The sequence below is a fragment of the Bubalus kerabau genome, chromosome X (genome assembly GCF_029407905.1).
Source record: "Bubalus kerabau isolate K-KA32 ecotype Philippines breed swamp buffalo chromosome X, PCC_UOA_SB_1v2, whole genome shotgun sequence".
In the NCBI taxonomy this organism is placed as follows: Eukaryota; Metazoa; Chordata; class Mammalia; order Artiodactyla; family Bovidae; genus Bubalus; species Bubalus kerabau.
Genome location: NC_073647.1, coordinates 128,282,810 through 128,304,734, shown reverse-complemented (window position 1 = coordinate 128,304,734; position 21,925 = coordinate 128,282,810). Strand labels below are relative to the sequence as shown.

At 37.2% G+C, this 21,925-nt stretch overlaps 1 protein-coding gene across 5 annotated transcripts in view; it reads right to left on the bottom strand.

The window, feature by feature from the left end:
* The window catches only part of DMD (dystrophin), a 2,389,494-nt gene that overhangs the window by 739,096 nt on the left and 1,628,473 nt on the right, over positions 1 to 21,925 (bottom strand). For all 5 annotated transcript variants that reach the window (XM_055564496.1, XM_055564495.1, XM_055564498.1 and 2 more), the window contains 2 exons: positions 15,552 to 15,653; positions 4,407 to 4,515 (listed from right to left, as the gene is read on the bottom strand). In XM_055564496.1, the coding sequence (XP_055420471.1) occupies positions 4,407 to 4,515; positions 15,552 to 15,653 (211 nt within the window). The remainder of the gene's footprint in view (positions 1 to 4,406; positions 4,516 to 15,551; positions 15,654 to 21,925) is intronic.

Genomic DNA, 21,925 nt, shown 5'->3' with positions numbered 1-21,925 from the left:
TTTTTCCAGTGTGCCTCTTTGTCTTGCAACCTGAAACAATTTATATAGCTCAGGCAGGACCACCTCATCATGTTACATAGATTAAATCAAAAAGGAGCTTGGTTTAGTGTTTTTAAAAAGGTCCCTGGGCCTCCATTTCCACACATATAGAAGAAATACATTCAACTAGGTACTTCCAGTGATTATTCTAGGCTCAGAGTTCTATGATTCTAAGAAATTCAAATATAGTAAACTGATTTCTTCTACTCCTTAATTAGAGAAGACAGAAAAACATTTCTCGCTTTTACTCCTCATACACCTTAAGACTGAGTTAATAACATTAACTATGGGCTAACTGCCTTCCTATCTAGAATTTCCATTAGGTTCTTGGACAGAGAGATAGTACAGGCACAGCAAAAAAAACACACACACACACAAAAAAGAAACACACAGGCTTTGGAGCCTGACACACTTGGATTATAACCCTGGCTCTGTTTCTTTCCAGCTGTGTGGCCTTCATCTATTTCCCTTCCGAGCCTTGTGATCCTTACCTTAAAAATACTGTGTATAACCATACATACCTGGCGATTATTTTGATGAGAAAGGCATATATACAAAAGCAGCTAGAATAATAGTAGGAGCGCAATGGAAAAAAATTTATAATGATGAATGATAAATCATATTATATTACAATATAGTACATGAAATAATAATCAGATAACAGAACTGTATTACAAATTATATTTCCCTTTATATACTGTACTTATTTCAGATTATATTCCTGACTTCCAGAAATTTAAACAATTCTTAATTCTGATGTTTAAACTACCACATTAAGGAAAAAGGAATGTTTGATTTTATAAGCAGCTTTTGGCAGAAAAGAACTGTCTGCAGGAGTCTCCTCGTGTCTTCTCACTAACTTTAAACCAGGCACCTCCAAGCTCTAATCATCACTGGCCTGAGCACATCTTTCACATCTTTTGATCATACAATACCTTGCCTAACTTGTTGGTTCCTTCCATAGATCAAAGAAGTAGAAATGAAGAATAAGTAATTAACAGATGACCAGGTCTCTTCTCTAGCTTTGCCTTCAGTAACCTCATGAAAAAAAAAAAAAACCATGCGAACAAACTGTGTGAACAAGAAAATATCTAAACAAAGACCACAAGACGTTGCCAAGCCTGCACGTAGTGAAGGATGGCAAGGACTCTGACACCCCATTCCAATGATTAACTGAGATTATTTCCCCTCTTCCCTTAAAACTGTCATGACCCAGCAGAAATGTCAGAATTGCTTTTTGGGGACATGAGTTCTCTGTCTCCCCAGATTGCTGGCTTTCTGATTAACAGCAAGTGAGCTTTCCTGGTGGCTTAGATGGTAAAGAGTCTGCCTGCAATGCAGGAAACCTGGGTTTGATCCCTGGGTTGGGAAGATCCTCTGGAGGAGGGCATGGCAACCCACTCCAGTATTCTTGCCTGGAGAATTCCATGGACAGAGCAGCCTGGTGGGCTACAGTCTATGGGGCTGCAAAGAGTTGGACACGACTGAACAATTAACATTTTCACTTTCTGTGGAGCCCTATACCAAGGCCACAGATATGGAGCCCCACACCAAGGTCATCTCCAGAACTGACTGAGCCCCATAGCAATCACTGCCATGAGACCCCTCGCCCCTCTAAACTGGCCAGCTCCCTGACCCCATATTAGGTAAAAATACCCACCCTAATCAATCACCTAATGCCACCCTTCCAGCAGGAATTTTCTTTGTCTTGAGCCTATAAAAATTGGCTACTAATGCACAAAAGGGGTCAGCATCCCTTGGTCTGTCAGGAGGTCGACCCGCAGTGCTTGCAGTACCCTTATTACCTCTGTTTTTTGTTCTATCTTTGACTGGAACACTCTCCCCTCGATGTGTACCTCGCTCACTTCCTCACTTCCATCAGCTTTCTTAAGTATTTGCTTAATAGAAAAGATTCATTGACCCAACTTCAGGAATTCATGCCTTCATTCCTGCTCACACCCTCTTATCCTGCTTTCCTGTTCTCCATAACTGTGCTTCTCAAAATTCAGCATGCAAATGAATTACCTAGGGATCTCTTTAAAATGTAGATTCTGATGCACTGGGTCTGGAGTGGGGCCTGGCATTCTGCATCTTTAACAAGTGCACATTTGATATCAATCTGTGGACTAAACTCTGTAACTCTGAACAATATTGAGACACTATCTGTTTTCTTTATTTGCTCATCCTGTTTCTCTTCCAATCAGAGTACAGCTGAACTTTGATTAACACTGAGGTTAGGGCTGACTTACTACACAGTTGAATATCCAGTCTGCTCTGTGCATTTATGTTTCTGCCATTTAGGCCGCTCCTTCACATGCACAGATTCAACCCACCATGGATCATGAAGTACTGGAATATTTATTATTGAAAAAATTCTCCACATAAGTGCACCTGCATAGTTCAAACTCATGTTGTTCAAAGGTTAACTAGAAGGGTTTCATGAGGGGAGGGAACTTAACTTACTCTATGCTGCATTCTCAGCACCTAGTATACTGTTCAATACATAGAAGTTACTCAATAGATATTAAGTAGATGAATTAAATATGTTTCTGGAAACTGAAACTGGAACTTTGAATATATTCTCCAACAGAACTGTTATAGTCACATCTAAGAACTTTACAGGTTAAATAGATTTCTGTGCCCTGCCTTTCAAAACTTCCAACCATGTGAAAATAGCTTAAACAGGAGCATAAACCCATAATTATATCGGAGTTCAATAGAAACAAATTATTGGAACCAAATGTCTTTCGAGTTAGAGAATCTGAGACTGAATATCAGGAGAAAGCTAGAGAACAAATACCAATAAACGATTATATAGGGACAAACTATGCATGTGTGCCGAGGGAACCAAAAATTACAAGTCATAAGAAGAAATAAACCTGATATAATTCATTGAAGATAAACACTGATAGAGCAATTTTAGTGTCCCAGATTGACCAACAAAAAGGAAGAAGAAAGAATTCTCACACATCTTTTTAAAGTATCTGATATCAAATTTAACTCTGATGTCTTCTTAGAAACCCCAGGGATACACAAGACACACCGTTCCCAGATTGTAGAGCATCTTTAACCTCAGCGCTGTTTATGCCTTCTACTGAATTATCATTGTGCTACCTTGGGTGATCTTTCCATTGTGGTATGTTTCTAATTGATATGAAATAAAAATCAACTTTACTTGAAGAACCATAGTTAAATACTGCAAATATCTGATCTTTGAAAAGTAGAAAAGGAAAAAAAAAGAAGCAAAAAATAAGAACAGAAAAAAAGAAATGTTTTTTAGTTCTATCTAATTATAGAATTGGTATAGCAGAAAAATTTTTTGGCTCCTTGCCCATGGGACTCAAAGCCAGCCTTAACATTGCCATGAGATTTTATGCATACCTTCTACTAAGAAATGAATAGAAAGTGAAAAAGAATAGACTGAAAATATGCAGTAAAAACAAAAGTTAAAACTATAGCTAAATGAAAAAAACATTTCTCCCCCAAGTCTACTTGTGGTAGTCATGGTCCATTTTCCTTTTTCTTGAACTAAAAATGGAAGAGCTCTTAAGACTGTCTTCAGATGGAACAGAGGGAAGTGCTAGGGGGACTGTGTGTATTTCTGTGGTTTGGGGAATTTTTATATTTTTGGTAACACTGCATGGCTTGCAGGACCTTAGTTCCCTGACCAGGGATTGAACCTGTGCCCTCTGCAGTGGAAGCACAGGGTCTTAACCACTGGACTGCCAGGGAAGTCCCTGTGTGGGCATATTTGAATAAGATTATCTAAAGGATATAGGAGATGGGGTCCTTATATATTTAGTCTTGGAGGCTCTACCCTGATTCCCTCTTCAGGAACAACACACCCATCAGTCTGACTAGAAGCACTGATAGCATTCCTTACTGAGAATTGCCTTTGGCCCCAAAAGACTCTTCTAAGATTTCCCTTTTCCTTCCAGTGGGCAGCCCCTGGGCAAAGGCTGGCTGGTTCAGGAATACAAAGGCCAAGCTCTATTCTTGCCGTTCAGGAGGGCTCTGGACAACCCACTCAGCCCTAAGGCTCCTGTGGAGTGGGCTGAGGCCTCTCTTGCAGTCAAATCACCCTGCAGCCCCTCCCTCAGCCCCCTCTGCTATCTCTGCTATGGGTCTTTCTTCACTGTAGGTACATTTTTGGAGAGCACACCCCTATATACTTTGGTGACTCCATATGCTCAATCAAGCTCTTTCTAAAGAACCTAAGCTCTAAGACATTTTGCATTGTAAATAACCCAAGTTTATTCCTATTTTCAGCATTGCAACCCATTTTCCCTTTAACCCAGGGAGCATCTCATTGTTGTGCTTTCGAGCAAATGTCCAGAGCCACAGAGGGTGCGATCCAGCATACTTACGTGCTCCAATTGCTGTCAGTCCAGGGACTGGGACAGGCCACTTTGCCCTCAGCTCTTGAAGTAAGTGGGTTACCGCCTTCCACTCCGAGCTCAGGTCTTCTAACTTCCTCTTTAATAGAAAAGCATGCATGTTATTTATTCGATTAACATCTTGCAGTAACTTAATTCACCGAGTTATTAATTTATTTTGTGAATATATTATTGTATTTCTATCGTATTTTACTTCTAAATTAACTTTTCTGGGTGGAATTCCTTTCAAAGGTATTTTAATTAAATACTTCAACCAACCTCACTACAAATTTTTATTGATTGTTTGCTGCATACAGGCTCTTGCTCCAGGCACAATTTCATTGAAAGGACAAACATAGAGTGCAAACATTATTGAAAGCAAAACAAATAAACAAAAAATGTCATCTCAGCAATTGGCTTGACTGTTTTAAATAGTATCTAGTGTGGCTGCATACCAGAATTTTCTAGAGGACGTTAAAATTATCTTACTACCCTGGCTCACTCCAGATCAATCCTATTAGCAACACTTGGAAGGAGGGGCTGAGGTACACTTGGGGATAAGCCTCTGAGTCCACTTCAAGGAAGGACTCTTGTCCCAAATGGTGAAGAAGATGTCAGTAGACATCCTTCAGGTGTCAGGTGTCAGTTCCTTCTGGGACTGTCTCTGCTATGGTGATCTGCCTTGCCTAAGGACTTGCCCTTCCCAGGGTGGCCCTTAATCAAAGACTGATCAAGGTGAGAGTATAAAGGCTCAGCCAATTTGGTTCAAAGCAGGACCATTTTGAGGGTCATTTTAGCTGCAGTAGGGTCAGCCAAGCCTGTATATGGTCAGTGATGTGTATATGTTAACAAGTGGCTCTCTGGGGAAAACAAAGAAACAAATTGATTTTAGTGTTTGCTAATTTCTGTGGTGTAGGTTGTCCAACTATAGCCAATTTTAGTTACCAAAAGAACATCAAGTAGCTCACAAAGTGCCTGGAAATTTGCTAATAGGACCTCAGGAGCAGATCCAAGCCACTTCCAGTGTAACGCTGGATAATCATAAGATAACTTACTGCCAATAGAATGTGAGGAGAGGTAATATCTGTTAGTTCTGGGCTGATCCTTATAAAAATTGAGTGAGGTTTCTCCATCCATTCTTTCCCTTTCCACTAGCTGGAAGCAGAGGACTCAAAGGTCCTAGGTCAAACTTTCTCAATGGAGTGGGGGGATAATTTATCATAATACTTTGGAGCAGTGGTTCTCATATGTTTGGGCCATCAGAATCACCTGGAAGACTTGGTAAACCACTGACTGCTGGCTTTCATGGAGAAGGCAATGGCACCCCACTCCAGTACTCTTGCCTGGAGAATCCCATGGATGGAGGAGCCTGGTAGGCTGCAGTCCATGGGGTCGCTAAGAGTCAGACATGACTGAACAACTTCACTCTTACTTTTCCTTTCATGCATTGGAGAAGGAAATGTCAACCCACTCCAGTGTTCTTTCCTGGAGAATTCCAGGGACAGGGGAGCCTGGTGGGCTGCCATCTATGGGGTCACACAGAGTCGGACTCGACTGAAGCAACTTAGCAGCAGCAGCTGGCTTTCAACCTCAGCGTTCTAGATTCAACAGATCTTGGGTAGGGCCCAAGAACTGACACTTTTAATAATTTTCCAGTTGATGCTGATGTTGATTGTCAAGGACCAGAGCCTAAGGCATCCATTATAAGCAATGAATTACCTAGCCATCCTCAATGGAATAGATATGTATCATCCTTGATAAAAATAAGAAAATAGGTCTTAAATTATTTTCTATAGGACTTAATTTTCTTGAAAAACCCCACTTAAGCAAAGCTGCAAAGGGAATAAATACTAAAACAAATAGTAAAAAGTTATCACTTCCTATTTTAACTATCATCTGTGCTCTTAAGGTTATTTATTCTATTATGTCTGACCTCATGTCAAGTCAGGGCTTTTAATTTCTTCTCCTAGAGTACATGCTGTTAAACATTTACTATCACATCAATGAGTATTATTTCTTTTTATTTATTAAAACATAAGCCTTGAATCCAAAAGTGAACAACAACAACAAAATGCCTCTGATCAGTGAGGAAAAACTACCATAGAAAGTCATGACACGTGGAAGATATTTTTCTGTTCTGACATCAGAGCTAAACATTGAGAATTAAATATCATCCAAGGCTGGTGAATTTATATATATATATATATATATATGTATGTATGTATTTGGTCTTTTGATTCCCCTGCTAAATTACAGTGAGTTCCCAGGGAAAGAATAATAAGAGGAACTAGAAGTTGTTGATAACAACAGCAACAACAAATAGCAATAGATATTAGGGAAGAGACAATAAATGTAAAAGTAGCTATCTGAAAACATCATGATCTTGGGTCACTTACTGAAGGGAGAAGGGTGCAGCAAATGGTCTTATACATTATATAACCTATAGGAAGTCACCTGTATATGCTGAGAGACAAAGAGGGCGAGAGGAAGAGAGAGAGATTAGAGATTGACTTACATACTGCTGAGATCTGCCCACTCTTACACTCAGCAAGCATATGGCCCCATAGTGAGTAGGCGAGGAGAGATGGGAATTTGCTGTTTCTACAGTTGGCTTAGGTTTCACTTTCTTCTCATGGTGTAAGCATCTCACTGCACTGAGTTAGATTTTAAATATTTAAAGTATTTATCTAACAGCCTGCCTCTGAAATAAAATTAACTATTTCATCTGGGTCTCAACTGAAGACGCAGTGATCAGTACTGAACTTCATATTCCATGTGCACAATGAAATTGAGCAGGACCCTGTGGGGATCCTGGGCACAAAAACCTTTCTCTGCCCCTTATTTCTTGTTGGTAGGAAATACGCTTCATTCAGCCTCCATGACTTTCCCTGTGTTCCAAAGCTCAGGTTCAAATAGTTGCTAATCAGGGAAGGGACGGGATGCAAAGACAAGGGAGAAACGGTCAAGAAACAGCAGAGCAGCCTTGATGCAGGTTCTTGGTTCCACCTCAAGGGATACACAGAACAATATCTTTGAGCTCTTCTGCAGAACTAAAACCTCGAACAAATGGAAGATGTTAACTACTTGATGTAGCATTCTTCATTCCAGAGACAAGGTTTGATAACCTCAAGATCCACAGAAGCTCATCAGGAGACCCCTGAGGCCAGATTAAAGAAATGCAGGCCTTGCACACACCCTTATCCTTATCAGCAATTCAGCCCTTGAACCATTTCTATAAAACTCCTCACCCAATTCCCCCACATAGGGACACGCAGTTTTGCCTGGCAAAGCAATAAAGCTAATCTCTTTTACTTCACCCAAAACTCTGTCTCTGAGATTCAGTTTGGCACCCATGCTGAGAAGCTTTTTCAGCATCAGTAACTGTACAATGAAACAGAACAATAATTGATGCTTTAATGATGACCCTGAAAATTAAGAAAGTTTTAAATTACACTATGTTTTAGTATCTGAAGTCCTGGATTTCAGCCCTAACTCATTACACTGGTTTTGTGATTACTAGCAAAATCAGTACTCTTGCCTGGAAAATCCCATGGATGGAGGAGCCTGGTAGGCTGCAGTCTACGGGGTCTCGAAGAGTCAGACACGACTGAGCGACTTCACTTTCACTTTTCACTTTCATGCATTGGAGAAGGAAATGGCAACCCACTCCAGTGTTCTTGCCTGGAGAATCCCAGAGACGGGGGAGCCTGGTGGGCTGCCGTCTACGGGGGTCCCACAGAGTCGGACACGACTGAAGCGACTTAGCAGCAGCAGTAGCAAAATCAGGTAGGTCAGTCAAATTCATCATCCTTGAAACATGTATATAATATTACTACCTAACTCATAGCTTTGTTGGATTAACTAAATGAGATCTTTTATATGAAAAGAACTCTGTGAACTGTAAAGCACTATAAAATTGTTGGTTAGTTATTATGCACTGCTTAATGAAGCAAAACAGAAGATAGTCAATAAAAGTTTTCATTAAGATAGTTAAAATGAAAATATTTCAGTGCTTAAAAGATTTGGTTTAAGTTATCCTGAAAATAACATGTTTATATATTCAATTCTCTTTTATTAATACATAAAACTCTGAATGGTCTATTCATTTATTAGAATGTTATTTTGCCCATTGTTTTTTCCAGATGGGTAAATAAGGTTTATATGATTTCAGATGTAGAAATTTAAAAAATTAAGTAGTAGCCCCCAGTGTACCACAAACATCTGATACCACAAAGAAGCTCAGAAGTGCATGTTAACCAATCGTTCATAAATATTAGCAAATGACATCACATAAAATGGCTGTAGATTTTGATTCAGCTGGTCACAAAAACACTCTTGCAACTTTTCAAGTACCTGTTGTACTTAGAGTTGAAATTGGCTATTTATATATTATGGATAAATATATATTATTTATATATAAATGTATATTATTTATTATATTTATACTATTGGTATAAATATATTATTATTAAGTTAATTAATTATTACATTTATTATTATAAATATAATAAATACTATATTATATATAAATTTACATGTTTATATATAATAAATTATATATATATATATATATTCTTTTTCATTTGGTTTTGCTTTCCTTTTTTGTTCCCTGGCCTGTGCCCTTATTTTTTATTCTCTCATCTTTTCTATTCGGCTGTAAAGTTCCTTCAGATAGCAAAAAATGTTTGGCTGCAGCAACTAATGCAGCATTCTTCACATAATAGACTTTAAGCCGCACCCATAAAAAAATGTAAAAGGTAATGATTTGCTACTGATGTTAATCTTTAACCACATTTAAAGGAATCAAATGCATGTCTAAATTCCTACATCTTTAAATATAAAATCAGTGGGATACTAGTTATGAAGTCCTACTCTTGATTAGGTGTCCAGAGTTTTCAGACTTTGAATATGCTAAGCAACACTGCAGATCCCAGGATTTCCTCACAAGAGCTCAAAACTCAACAGTCATAATAGATTCATGTTTTACCAAAAAGGAGAAACTCTGAGATCATTTTTTTTTTTTTAAAGGGAAAAATGAAATTCATTCTAGGGGGCATTTGTACCTGAGCATTAGTCTCTATTGTGTGTGTGTGTGTGTGTGTGTGTATAATTTCCATGGAGTTAATCATTAAATGTTAAGACAATTATATCAAACTGAAATTTCTTCTTTATGAAGAGTGAAAATTAATTACAAAAAATTATTTCTGAATATAGGTTTCCTTTTTAAATGTAAAATGGAATTTAACTCTGAACTACTTATGTTTGGGATATTCAAAATTTTTAAATCTTTTATTTTTCTCTTGTGTTAATGTTTGGCATGATAGTAATATCTGTTATATAAATAAATGAATCATCCTATGACTTTATATACATAGACATACATGTGAATATTGTAACTGAAACATCTATGTCTCCATGTCTGTGTCTATAAATGCAATTAATACAACTGAGGACGAGAGGTGAAATTCAGATCTCTAAAATGCTTGTCCAGTTCCAGCATGAACTACTGAGTAAGACTAAATTGAGACTCTTCCCCAAAATATTTTCTCACAAAAGAGTCAGTTCATATTAGCTTATAATGTCTTTTGTGTTTCAATTGTTTTATTTTGAACAACAAAGTTCAACAGTACCCTGAAATACTCTCAAGAGATATGAATTTGGGATGCATATAGAAGTTATCTGCCAGAATTGGTTAATAAAACAAAAAGGAAGTGAAGAAAATTGATAAACTATTAAAAATTATTCCTAAGGTATACCTTCACATTTACCAGTGGTAAAAGTCATTGTAAACAAATGTTTTAAAGATAGTTTTAAAAAGCTAAACTATAAGTTATTCTGATGGGGTGATATATAATTCACATCTAAGAATAATGAAAAGATTATCTCTCCTAATATTTTGGGAAAGGGCACTGAAGTTAGGGATAAACATTCCAAGGATAACATTGAGGAAGTGAAAACCAGGCCTTCTGGTAAATGGCAGTTAGCTAGGTATGATGGTCTCGAGTAAACATAAACAGCCACAGAAAATAAACTATACAGAGATATGGACATCCAAGGGCCATGTTTGGGGTTAAGACAGAGACAAGGCCACTATGCCACCACAAAAATGACAAATAGGAGGCACTGTTACTACTTCTTAACTCTGCCCTGCTTTAATCCTTTCACCTTCCAGATTAAAAACTGTTAGGTATGTTCTTAACTGTCTCTGGAGAGAAAGCTTTGACTGCACCATTTAATTAAAACACTGCCATATTGCAAATAACTTAGAAGGAAGACAGTAAGCTCTAGAATTCTGGAATATATGTGTGTGAGTGTATGTGTGTGCATGTGTGAATGAACTCTTTTCATAAAATACAAATGTGGCAAAAGCAATATTCTTAGTGTGTTATTTTATAAAATGTGAGATTTCAAATATTGGAAGTGCTAATCAATTAAGAAATTAAATATAACTAGGCATTTGACAATCTCATCCACATTCCTAAATGATTCTATCAATTGCTCAAAAGTTTATAATAAATTTTATCTTCTCATTGGGAAAGCGGGGTTCTCCTTATATTCAAGCATAAGTGATTAGCACTGATTCAATCTCTCATGGTCAAGACTTTTTACTCAGCTGTAAAACTTATTTGCATTAAAAAATGAAATTCTGATACTCATCTATTAATAAATTATAAAATCTCTCTAATGTTGTTACTCCCTATAATTCTTCCCTGAACTGTTTCTATTACCATTGACATGGAAATTGTGTTTATCAAATGAGTCAATCAAAATGGATCTGTTCATCTGGGGGATACTCATATCTGTTATCTTGCTATTGATTCTGATGTTACCAAAAAAAAAAAAAAAGTTACACCATGTAAATGAGATAGCCTGATAGATGATTTATAAAGATCCAATTACTGTTATAGTATGTAATTGGGAAACATTTTCACCAACAAGACACCACTTGACCTTCTATATTGTATATAAATTTTCAGATGCACATCTATTGTGAGTGATATATTTTGAATTATCAGGCAAAAAAAAAATAAACCCAAAGAGTTTTTCAAAATTTCAAATGTTGATGTTGGCAGTAGAACAAACTCAGGAGGGGGAAAAAAACAGCTTAATCTAGTTAATTAACAACAAAACAGCTGGGAAAATGAAACATCCCTGGTTGTGACTGACTATAATTGAAAATGACTAATGATGCTGTCATTCTGCAGCTTATATCGGAGGAAATGATGCCTGGAAGATGGTAATTGCCCTCTTGACCATTTGTTTATAGCAATTATTTTTGTGTTAAAGGTTGGGGTGGAAACTTTTGGCCAAATATAGAAAGTTCCTAACACCTCATTTTTTCTCTTAACATTAAAAAAAAAATTCAAAAGCAGTAATACAACATATTATTAGATTCATGTTAAGATTTTTCTGGATAATTTAAAAAGTTAGCAAAGCAAACCAGCTGGTGTGATCTTATCACTTCACCAAGTAACTAAGACATTTTAAATTTCATTAATGTTCTCAGTTCTAATAATGGAAGGTGATATAAGTATTTCAAAATATATACACACATTTAAAAAATTTTAACAGGAAGAGTGGTGTTCCAAAATTAAAGTTAAAGAAAGTAAAAATATAAGAGAATGCCATCCAAATGCTTAAGTTCTAAAGAACTAAGAAATTTTTAAGTCAAATAACAAATGGCTTTTCTTTTTTGTAGTAAATATTGTTGCTACTGAGGGCAGTTGTCTTTGTTGCTCTTTAACTGCTAAATTCGGGGCTACTGAGGAACCTACTCATTACTCTGTGAAAATGGAATATATTAAAATGATTCCACCAACAGCATTACCATAAAGTATTATGACCAAAAGTATAGCTTAAGCAAAATATTCAATAATTTATTGAACTTATCCAAGCAATCTTCAACAGCTTCTGAAGTTAAGATAAAGGAACAAGGTACAAATCAAATGAAATAAAAGTGTGTGTGTGTGTGTGTGTGTGTGTGTGTGTGTCTGTAGGGGAAAGAGAGACAGAAGAGATAGAAAGCAAAACAAAGATGCTTACTTCTTCAATTATCTTAAGATTTTCCCAGTAAATTTGCATCACAGATCTAGTGCTACATTTATGTCATTAGTAGAACTGTCTCCTAATATATGTTTGATCTTTAAGAGGAAGTTCTCAAAGAAAATAAGAAATTGATCAGTTATGGATGACAGAAAAATAAACTAAAATTTTACCATCTTTGAAAATTAAGGAAACCCTAGAGAAGTTGATAAAATGAAGGGTAAAAAAAAAAAACAAAACCAAAAAACTGAACAGGGATGAGCCAAGCTCTTAAAGAGGACTCAGCTTGGGAGGTTAGCGTAGGAGGTAAGCAGACAGCCTGTCTGATGTGGAATGTGGAGGTGCCAATAGACAGCCAATTTTCTAAGAAACAGAACCATTCTCTGCTGTGTCCTTAATTAGAATGTCTGAAAGTGGTGGACATACTAATTATCCATTTAAATACTGGATCTTATATACACACCATGAGGGATTTTCATTTTCCTTTGAAAGACTATCACCATCTTCTTTAGAATTGTTATATTTTCCAAATGTACCTCCTCCCCAAAACAAAAACCAAACTTTTGTCATGAAAATGTATTGCAGGCTACTTGTACCCTTTCTCCTTCTATTAAAGAGTGAGAAACCTGAAAGTTAAGGAGGAAAGGCATTAGGAATAGTAAAATTTAAAAATTTTGATGTATGAAGTCAAAGTTAAATGCACGGTTGATTTATGTACTATCAGAGCAGTGGCTTACCCTTTAGAAAAATCATCCCTAATCTTTAAAAATAAGTTTTTGATCCATGCAGAGATTTAAACAGTTCCCCTCGCTTGGTACCTTGTATTGCTAGGTTCCAGGTTTTGAAGGATGAGGTAGTTTTTTTGTTTGTTTGTTTGTGATTTTTTGTCTTCATTTTTCTTTTTTGTCAGCTTTAGATAGCATCCTTTAATATTTTGTTATTACACAGGAGGAAGCCACTCTATATCCTAGCTTCTTTCCCTTTTCCTCTTCCAACATTTGTCAGCTTTCAGAGTGCCTTTTTCCTTAATGATGAGGTAGTTTCTGAGCCTCTAGTGTTTCAGGCTACCAGATGCCTCAGCTAATCTTCAAGAATTTCCAAGGTCATGCATGGTCCTTATCAAAAGCTGCACATGAATATTCCATTTCTCCTCACTCCTGATCTCCTGAATCAATTTTGCCCTTTGGCCACTATGAACCTGATATGGTGATTCCTCTCCCAACTTGAGGGGTAAATGGCAGAGCGGGGATGAGTTTTCATTTAAGCTGTGCTTCTCCGCCATGAACTGATTTGAAAGGACATGGTGAAGGAAGGGAAAAGAAAGGAAAGACGAGGGCTGACTCTACACAACAGTTTCCAGGGATGTGAAAGACAAGGAAGTTACCACCCCCCTCCCCGCTCTCTTATTTCAGGAAGGTAATCCCCCTCTTCTGTCACTAATGCTGCAGTAGAAATTAGAGACCCCAAGAGGTGGCAGATCCCAGTTCTGAACTCATAGTGGCCCAGATTTTGAGGATATGACCGATTAGCCTCAAGGTTTGGATGGTGTACATACAATGAATACACATTTTCTCATTGACTTTCAATGAAGGCTCTGCCTCTTTTTTTGCATAGGCTCAAAAGCAAAAGCCAACTGTAAGGCATATTTGTGATCTGTAGCAATTATGTCAAACCCTGCATAAACTCTTTGAGTAGGTAGAGCAGATCTACAAAATGGTCCATTTGTCCATCTCATTGCTTGCTATGAAAGTCACTCTGTTAATCAAGAAAGGTAGCTGCTTGGGACTGGCTTTCTCTAGTGCATCAAAAGAAACCCTGAAACTTGCTACTTTCAGGACCTTTTCTAGCTCTCCAATCTAAAAACTATACATGTTGTTACTTTATGAAAATGATCATTCCAGGCCTGGACTGGATGCAAATTACTTTGGGAGGATGTTAGGAGTGGGGACAATATATTCCTGTATAAATGTCTATGGATATCTACTGCAGAAATCTGGGCCTTTCAGCACCTGCTGTTTGGATATTACATTTAGCCCAAACCTTTAAATTTACCTAAGAAAAACCCTCTTGTAAACTGTAAGGAAAACAAACAATTTTCTAGAAATGAAGCTTGGGCCAAGCATAAGCAGTGACCTTGGAGACAGAGTGTAAGTCATGGTAATGTTATTTGCAAGGACAAACTAGTTCTTTATAATGAGGTTATTGACCTGCACTGTTTTAGAGCAGTTTTAAACATGAGGGTGAGGCTCACTAAATCTCAGCCTGCAACATTAGCTAGAGAAGCCAGGACTGATCAATAAACAGCCACCATTACAGGCTCTCGGGAACCTTCATCATAATGGGGGCCATTATAATTTTGGTCAGGTACAGAAAATAAGGTAACCTATACCTAACTTCTATTTATCACTTGGACTCTCATTTGCAAATGAAAGCCATTGATTATCTATTTTTTGAGAACGGAACTGGTTTTCCATTTCTCTCCTCATGTAATAGCCTGTGAATAAATGTGTCCCAGACTTCAAAATGCACATGAGGAAAGGAAAGAAGTAGAAACCTTTCTCTCAGGCCAGCTTTTTTTTTTTTTTTTAATCAAAGAGAGAAGCAATTACATGACATTTCACTAAAAATTCTTGATCCAATAAAGTACTGATGCCCAAATGCTGATTTTCCTCTTTCATAAGAAAGAGCAATAGAGAAAAGAAAGGTCATGGACCACATTGTGATTCTTTACAGCTGCTGGAGACAGACAGTATGATGCAGTAGCTTGATCTGAATGAAGCCAAACAATATGAAAAGCATCAAGCCTGGCAAGCAATGCAATAAAGCCTCAAAGAATTTAATCTACCTTGAAGGTGGGGCTACTTTTTGTATTGATGGCAGCGCACCAGGACAGAAATGAGTCCTTTAATGCAATGACTCGTTAATAGCCTTAAGAACACAATATATAAATAGGATATGTTGATCAAAAAGACAGCTCTGCCTCTGCTATTGCAGGATGGCCAATATTTCTTTACAAGTTATTTCATCGATTATAAATAGGGGAAGCATAACCCATTATGAGGTAATGGATATTGCTAGAGGTTGCTTCATTACCTTCACTGGCTCAGTGGCTGGTTTTTCCTTGTACAAATTCTGCCCTTTAGACAAAATCCCTTCCACATCCGGCTGTTTAGCTTGAACTGCTACTTCAGTTTCCTGGGGAAAAAGAGCACATACAGTGCAGATTAACTTCACAGTTAGCAATAAAATTACTAAATTTAAATATACCCTTGGAGACTCCACATGTATTGCAGATCAATTTTTGTGCAGTACAGAGGGGCACAAAGTAGTTTTCAGTGCAGAGAAAAGAAATAGAGGTCTTTGTGTCACATACGAAAGTTTAAAAAAATTATCTCCAATTTACTTGAATTGTCATAATACTATTATGTAGAAACAGAGAAGATATTTGCTATTTTTCAGAAAAGGTAAAATGCAGTTATAAGAAGTATGATCTATGCATGTGGTCAATATGGATAAATACAATAGTTAACTCCAATAATCTCAGTAACCCTAATGTTCATTTTACTACGCACATTTCTTATTTTGGCTCTGAATCCCAAATTTTGTTTCGAGATATTTAGAAACCAAAGAAATCTTTCCACATCACTGTCAAAATGACTAACTTTCTTTCCAAAGAGTAAACACTTAAAGCACAGGATCAAGGCTGATTAATTATTAAGCAGTCAAATTAAATAGACCTTTTGAGGAATGATTCAGTTATCTTTAAAACTCTGCTTTCCTTAGTCTGGAGAGGACTGCAGCCTGATCATATGACCAAAAAACAAGACCAAACAAAACATTACATAACAAAAGAAAAAAAAAAAAAACACACCCTCTTTAGATACATGAATATAAAGTTCTTTGCCACTGGCTGCTCTCTAGCTCTCCTGAAGAGAAATGTGCATAAATTGAAGCTGAAGGAAGTGAAGTTAAATATTACAGAAGACTTTTTGGATGGAACACTTGTTAAACAGTAGGATGGAGTATCGATTAATCAATGTCAGGTGTCAGTCAGGGCCTGGGCAATCTTCCCCAGATAGCAATTCCTGATTAACCTGTATCCTCTTCCTCCCTCTCCTACCCTGAAGCCTCCCACCACCGCAGTGTGTACGTGTCTTCATGCCACTGTTTCCTTTCTCCACCGCGTTTGTCCCTGCTCTCTCTCAGCTCATCCAAGCCGGGTGTCCTCTGAACCAAAATTACTATAATCTTATATGGCACAGTAGGGTTTCTTATAACTTGTGGGTGCTCATCACATGCTCCTGAGAAGGATTATTTCTTCAGTTCTTATAATAAATAGCAGCGGGAGGTAGCCACTTGGTTAAAAGAGTCCACAACATTAACTCTATGTGCTACATGGGTATGTGTGCAACACACAGACACACACCCACACGTCCTTTAGGGACAATAATTATGAAGAAACAAACCTAAAGTTTTAAGTATTAACTCATTCTCTATGATAAAAAGTTCTAAATGTGATTTTTTTTTTAAACAGCAAAATTGTAGCAAGTTAAAAATCAGAGTGTATTTGGTGAGGGTTGGATCTTTCCTTCTTCTCTTGGAATGATTTACAAGAGCACCCAGTCCAAATTATATACCTTCAGACAATGAGCACAAATAGTCAACAATTTTACTACTGTTTCATGGATGCAGCAAATGATTAGTACTAACAGGTTCCTCTCCCTGCTGCCCTGAGTGGCACACAGATTTTTCCAACCAGGGATTGAACCATTGAACGGGTGACCTCTGCTGTGGAAACCTGGAGTCTTAACCCCTGGACCACAGGGAAAGCTCTCCCTGCACTCAGTCTTCAATTGAAAACAAATAATTCCAAAGATCACAAATAATTGATGCCACTCTTTAGGAGGCACTGGTAAACAAGCAGGGCTAAAAGACTGCATTTGCTATGACAAGGGATTCCCTCAGGAAATAAACACACAAATTTTAATTCATAAAATCTTCACTGGCAAATGAACAGAAAGAGTAACAAGGCTGACATGAAGGCAGTCCAGATATTACTTAGAGCTCCAAGTTCTAAGGAGGTGCTTATTAGATGGGCTACGGGATGCCATGTGAAATGTCTATGTTTTACACTTAAAGAAAGTAAAATATTCCCTCTTCAGGCCACTGAATTCACCCTAGATTTAGTTCTCTGATGAATGATGATTGCAAAGTCACATCATTTCCATTAAAAATTTTTTTTTTAACTTTTGGCCACACCACACGCAAGCAGTATCTTCCCTGATCAGGGCTAGAACTCCAGTTCCTTGTACTGGAAGCACAGAGTCTTAACTACTGGTGGTAATGGTGGTTTAGTCACTAAGTCATGTCCAACTCTTTTCAACCCCATGGACAGTAGGCCACGAGGCTCCTTTGTCCATGGGATTCTCCAGGCAAGAATACTGGAGTGGGTTGCCATTTCCTCCTCCAGGGGATCTTCCTGACCCAGGGATTGAACCCTCATCTCCTCTGTCTCCTGCTTGGCAGGCAGATGTTTTACCACTGAGCCACCTGGGAAGCCCTCCTTAACCACTGGACCACCAGGAAAGTCCACATCATTTCCATTTAGAGAAATATTTCCTAGTACCATGTCCTTCCAACAACACTATTGCCATCTCTTCATCCTTTAATGAAAAAATGGAGAGTTTAAGTACCTGGATGAGATTAACACTTGGTCCAACAGAAATAGAGCAATGGGTAAGAGAAATAATATTCAGCTCTTAATTATTTGTGAGTACTTCCCCTTTATGATTTTTTTTGAGAACTAGGTATCTGATTATACATACCTTTGATAAATCACTTTAGAAAGGCCATTTTGAAGATAACTTTCTACAATTTACCTTACTACATTTATTTGCAATGTGAATTTATTATTGAGGGTCAAATATTATTGCTTGAAGGATCAACTGTAGTAAATCTGATTAAATTCCTTTCATATGTACCTTAGTATAGTTTTCTTAAGCTCATGCAAAATAATACACTATGAGAAGCTGATCATCAAGTTGAAAAAAATGGAAGTATATGTGAAAAAATATTAAAAAATTGATATCCCTTCATGCAATTAAGATTTGACATGGAAAAATTTAAAAGCAAACAAACAAATACCAGCCAAATCACATGACTATGCAAAGATAAGAAAAAGCTGCTGAAATCATTAACTGTGCTGAAAATATCAACAAACTGCTACAGTGATATTAAGTGATTCCCATCAAGTGATATAATATTAACAAAACAGAGTTTCTCAAACATTACCATGTGTCTGGGCTTTCCTGATTGCTCAGATAGCAAAGAATGTCTGCAATGCAGGAGACCCAGGTTTGATTCCTGTGTCAAGAAGATCCCTTGGAAAAGGGAATGGCCACCCACTCCAGTATTCTTGCCTGGAGAATTCCATGGACTGAGGAGTGTGGCGGGCTACAGTCCACAGGGTTGCAAAGAGTGGGACACAATTGAGCGACTAACACCTTCACTTTACCATGTGTCAAACACTTTATTTTTTGTACGTCTGTCCTCGTACTTACACTCCTACAAAAAGGGTATTATCTGATTTTGCAGATGATGAAACCAAGAGAGATTAGGTCAATTTTCCAAGGCCATATAGCTTGCAAATGGCAGAGATGATATTACCAGAAAGTGTGTGTCACTAAACCTCCACTTCATCCTACTTTGTTGAGTAGAGCGTGTGTGTGTGTGTGTCTCTGTGGGTGTGTATGTGTGAACACACTTGCATATGCTAAAACTGGCAGTCATGCTTCTTACTATAATGTTATTTTTTTTTCTCCTCTTCTTTAACTCCAGTGCATTCTATAGTATCATTCCAATGGGTAAATGAGAGAAAATCCTATCTTTTCCCACAAAAAATAAATTCTTACATAGCCTTTAAAAAATTCCAGGAATGTCTCTTTGTGGGTTTGTGAGTGTCAAATTGATGATATCCAGGTCAGAGAATTGGTTTGAGTAAATCTTTTATCTCCCCAATGACCTCACATCTTTATATGATTTAAGATAAGGTGAAGAAGTTCACCACTAAAATGGAAACACGGCTAATTATAGTGGCCACTTTTTTCTAAGTAGAAAGTGTTAAACTTCAAAGAAAATTCAGACAAGAATGTCTTCGTGGGATTTCAACCGAAAAAACTCACTTCTAATAACAGAACATTTCCATTTAAGTTTTTTCTCTGCCTTATTTTTAATATATCCTCTGTAATATAAGATTGTGCACCAGGAGTTAAGACCCTTATGATATAACTAGAGTTTTTTGTTTTGTTTTGTTTTTATCATTGTACTGACAGTTCACTACAATCTCATGCATAATTTTAACTATGTAATTTTTATTGACTAGGTAATAGGAACAACCATTAATACTCACTAGGAAAATATTGTACTGTATTTAAAAAAAATCCTGCCTTGATAGGTATTCAAAATGGAGTAACTCTCTAAGCACCTTCCGTTTTATTTCTTTTCAGACAACATTACTTATATTGCTGGTAGTGTTGGTCCTGACAAGCAGTGAAGCAATGGTTAGTGATTTAAAAAGACTGAACAGCACCTTTGGGGATGAAAGTAGCAACTCAGATGCAAATTAATGTACACTCATATTTTTAAAAAAATTATTCATTGACTATTATATTTCTAATTCAATATTAAGCTGATTGTATGCACACATTTCTTTTTAAACTAGAAGTTTGGTGCCGCTAAGGATAATATAAGAGAGACATATTTTGCCTTGTTTTCCTTAGTTATTTTGAATTTCTTTATATTTCTATCATTTTACTTATTGTTAACCTTAGAGTATATCTATCTATATATATATATACACATACATATATATGTGTATGTGTGCATGCTAAGTCACTTCAGTTGTGTCTAACTCTTTGTGACCCCATGGACTGTAGCCTGCCAGGCTCCTTTGTCCATGGGATTCTCCAGGCAAGAACACTGGAGTGGGTTGTCATTTTCTTCTCCAGGGGATTGAACCAGCATCTCCTGCGTCTCCTACATAGCAGGCAGATTCTTTACCATTTTCACAAAGTAAAAAGGATATCAACAGCCTTTTCACATACGTTCCAACATTCATTTGTTCATTTCCCAAACATTTATTTAATATTTACTATATTTCAAAGTCGTGGCTAGGAATCATTCCCAAATGATATGCGGCAGAAGGATACAGCCAATCATGTATTAAACTTGGACTGCAACAGGTGAAATGACTAGCAATGTTCAGTGTACAATGGGGCACGGAGGAGCAACTGATCAGGTCTGTGTTTGAGGGACAAGAAGAGAGTAGGGGCAGGCCTTATTGGAGAAGAAAGGTTTGAGGAAAAACTTGGAACACAGACAGCTCAGGTGCCTGGTTGACAAAGGAATGGATGATGGAAAAGTAGTCAAGAGAGAATCTGGTGTATGCAAAGACTGGAAACAGAGGCAGCACGGAGATCCCATGTGGGGAAATGGGAGGAAATGATGCAGGAGCAGAAGCAAGAACCAAAGGAAAGAAGGAATTTTTATATCATCCTCAAGACCTTAGTGGAAAACCACAAAAAGGTTTTTAAACAGGGGAATTACACTTTGATTTCTAATTGATATTATAAAAATGAATATATATGAATCTCTGAATAGGTAGACAGACAGATCTGTCTAATATCCATCTAATGTACAGTTTTCCACTCAAATAAGCTGTCTGAATAAGATACATATGCTGCTACTGAAAACAGAGAAAATATATAAAGATGATAACTATATTCTTTAGCAAACCTAAGTACCTCTTCATTTAATTTCCTTATTTATAAAGAGTATTTCCTGCCATTTGACTGTTTTGTCAACCACCACAATCAATGGTTTTTCTATCAAGTCTAAGATATCATGGATAGAAGAATGACTATTATGTCATGAATTGCTAAAAAAGTTTTAAAAAATTAACTTTGGAGGCACTATTGTGGCAAATACTTCAATTTCAGAGATGTTGAGATATAAAAAAAAAAGATTTTGGAATCAATTCTAAGATGTTTGTGAACATTATGATTGGCTTATTAGTTCATTATTATTCACTGACTGTGTGAAAATGTCTGCCCTGTGGGTGAATATGCTCTCTTCCCCATTGACTTTGGACTTCACCATGTGCCTCATTTAGATTAATGGACTGTGGGCAGACATGACTGCATGACAGCTTTGAGCTGGGTCTTTAAAGGCAATTCAGGATTTGTTAGTACCTCCAGTTCCTGTCTTTTACCATGAGAGAATAATGTATCATAAAGGAGCTGGGCTTTCAGCCTGGGTTCTGGATGAGAAGACATTTGGAGCAGATCCACAATCTAGGATGAGAAAATCTCATCTTGACCCATAGTGTGGAGTAAATCTGCCACTGATCTGCAGACACATGAATGGTTAATCAATGTCTATTGTTATAAGTCACTGGAATTGGGGGGTCA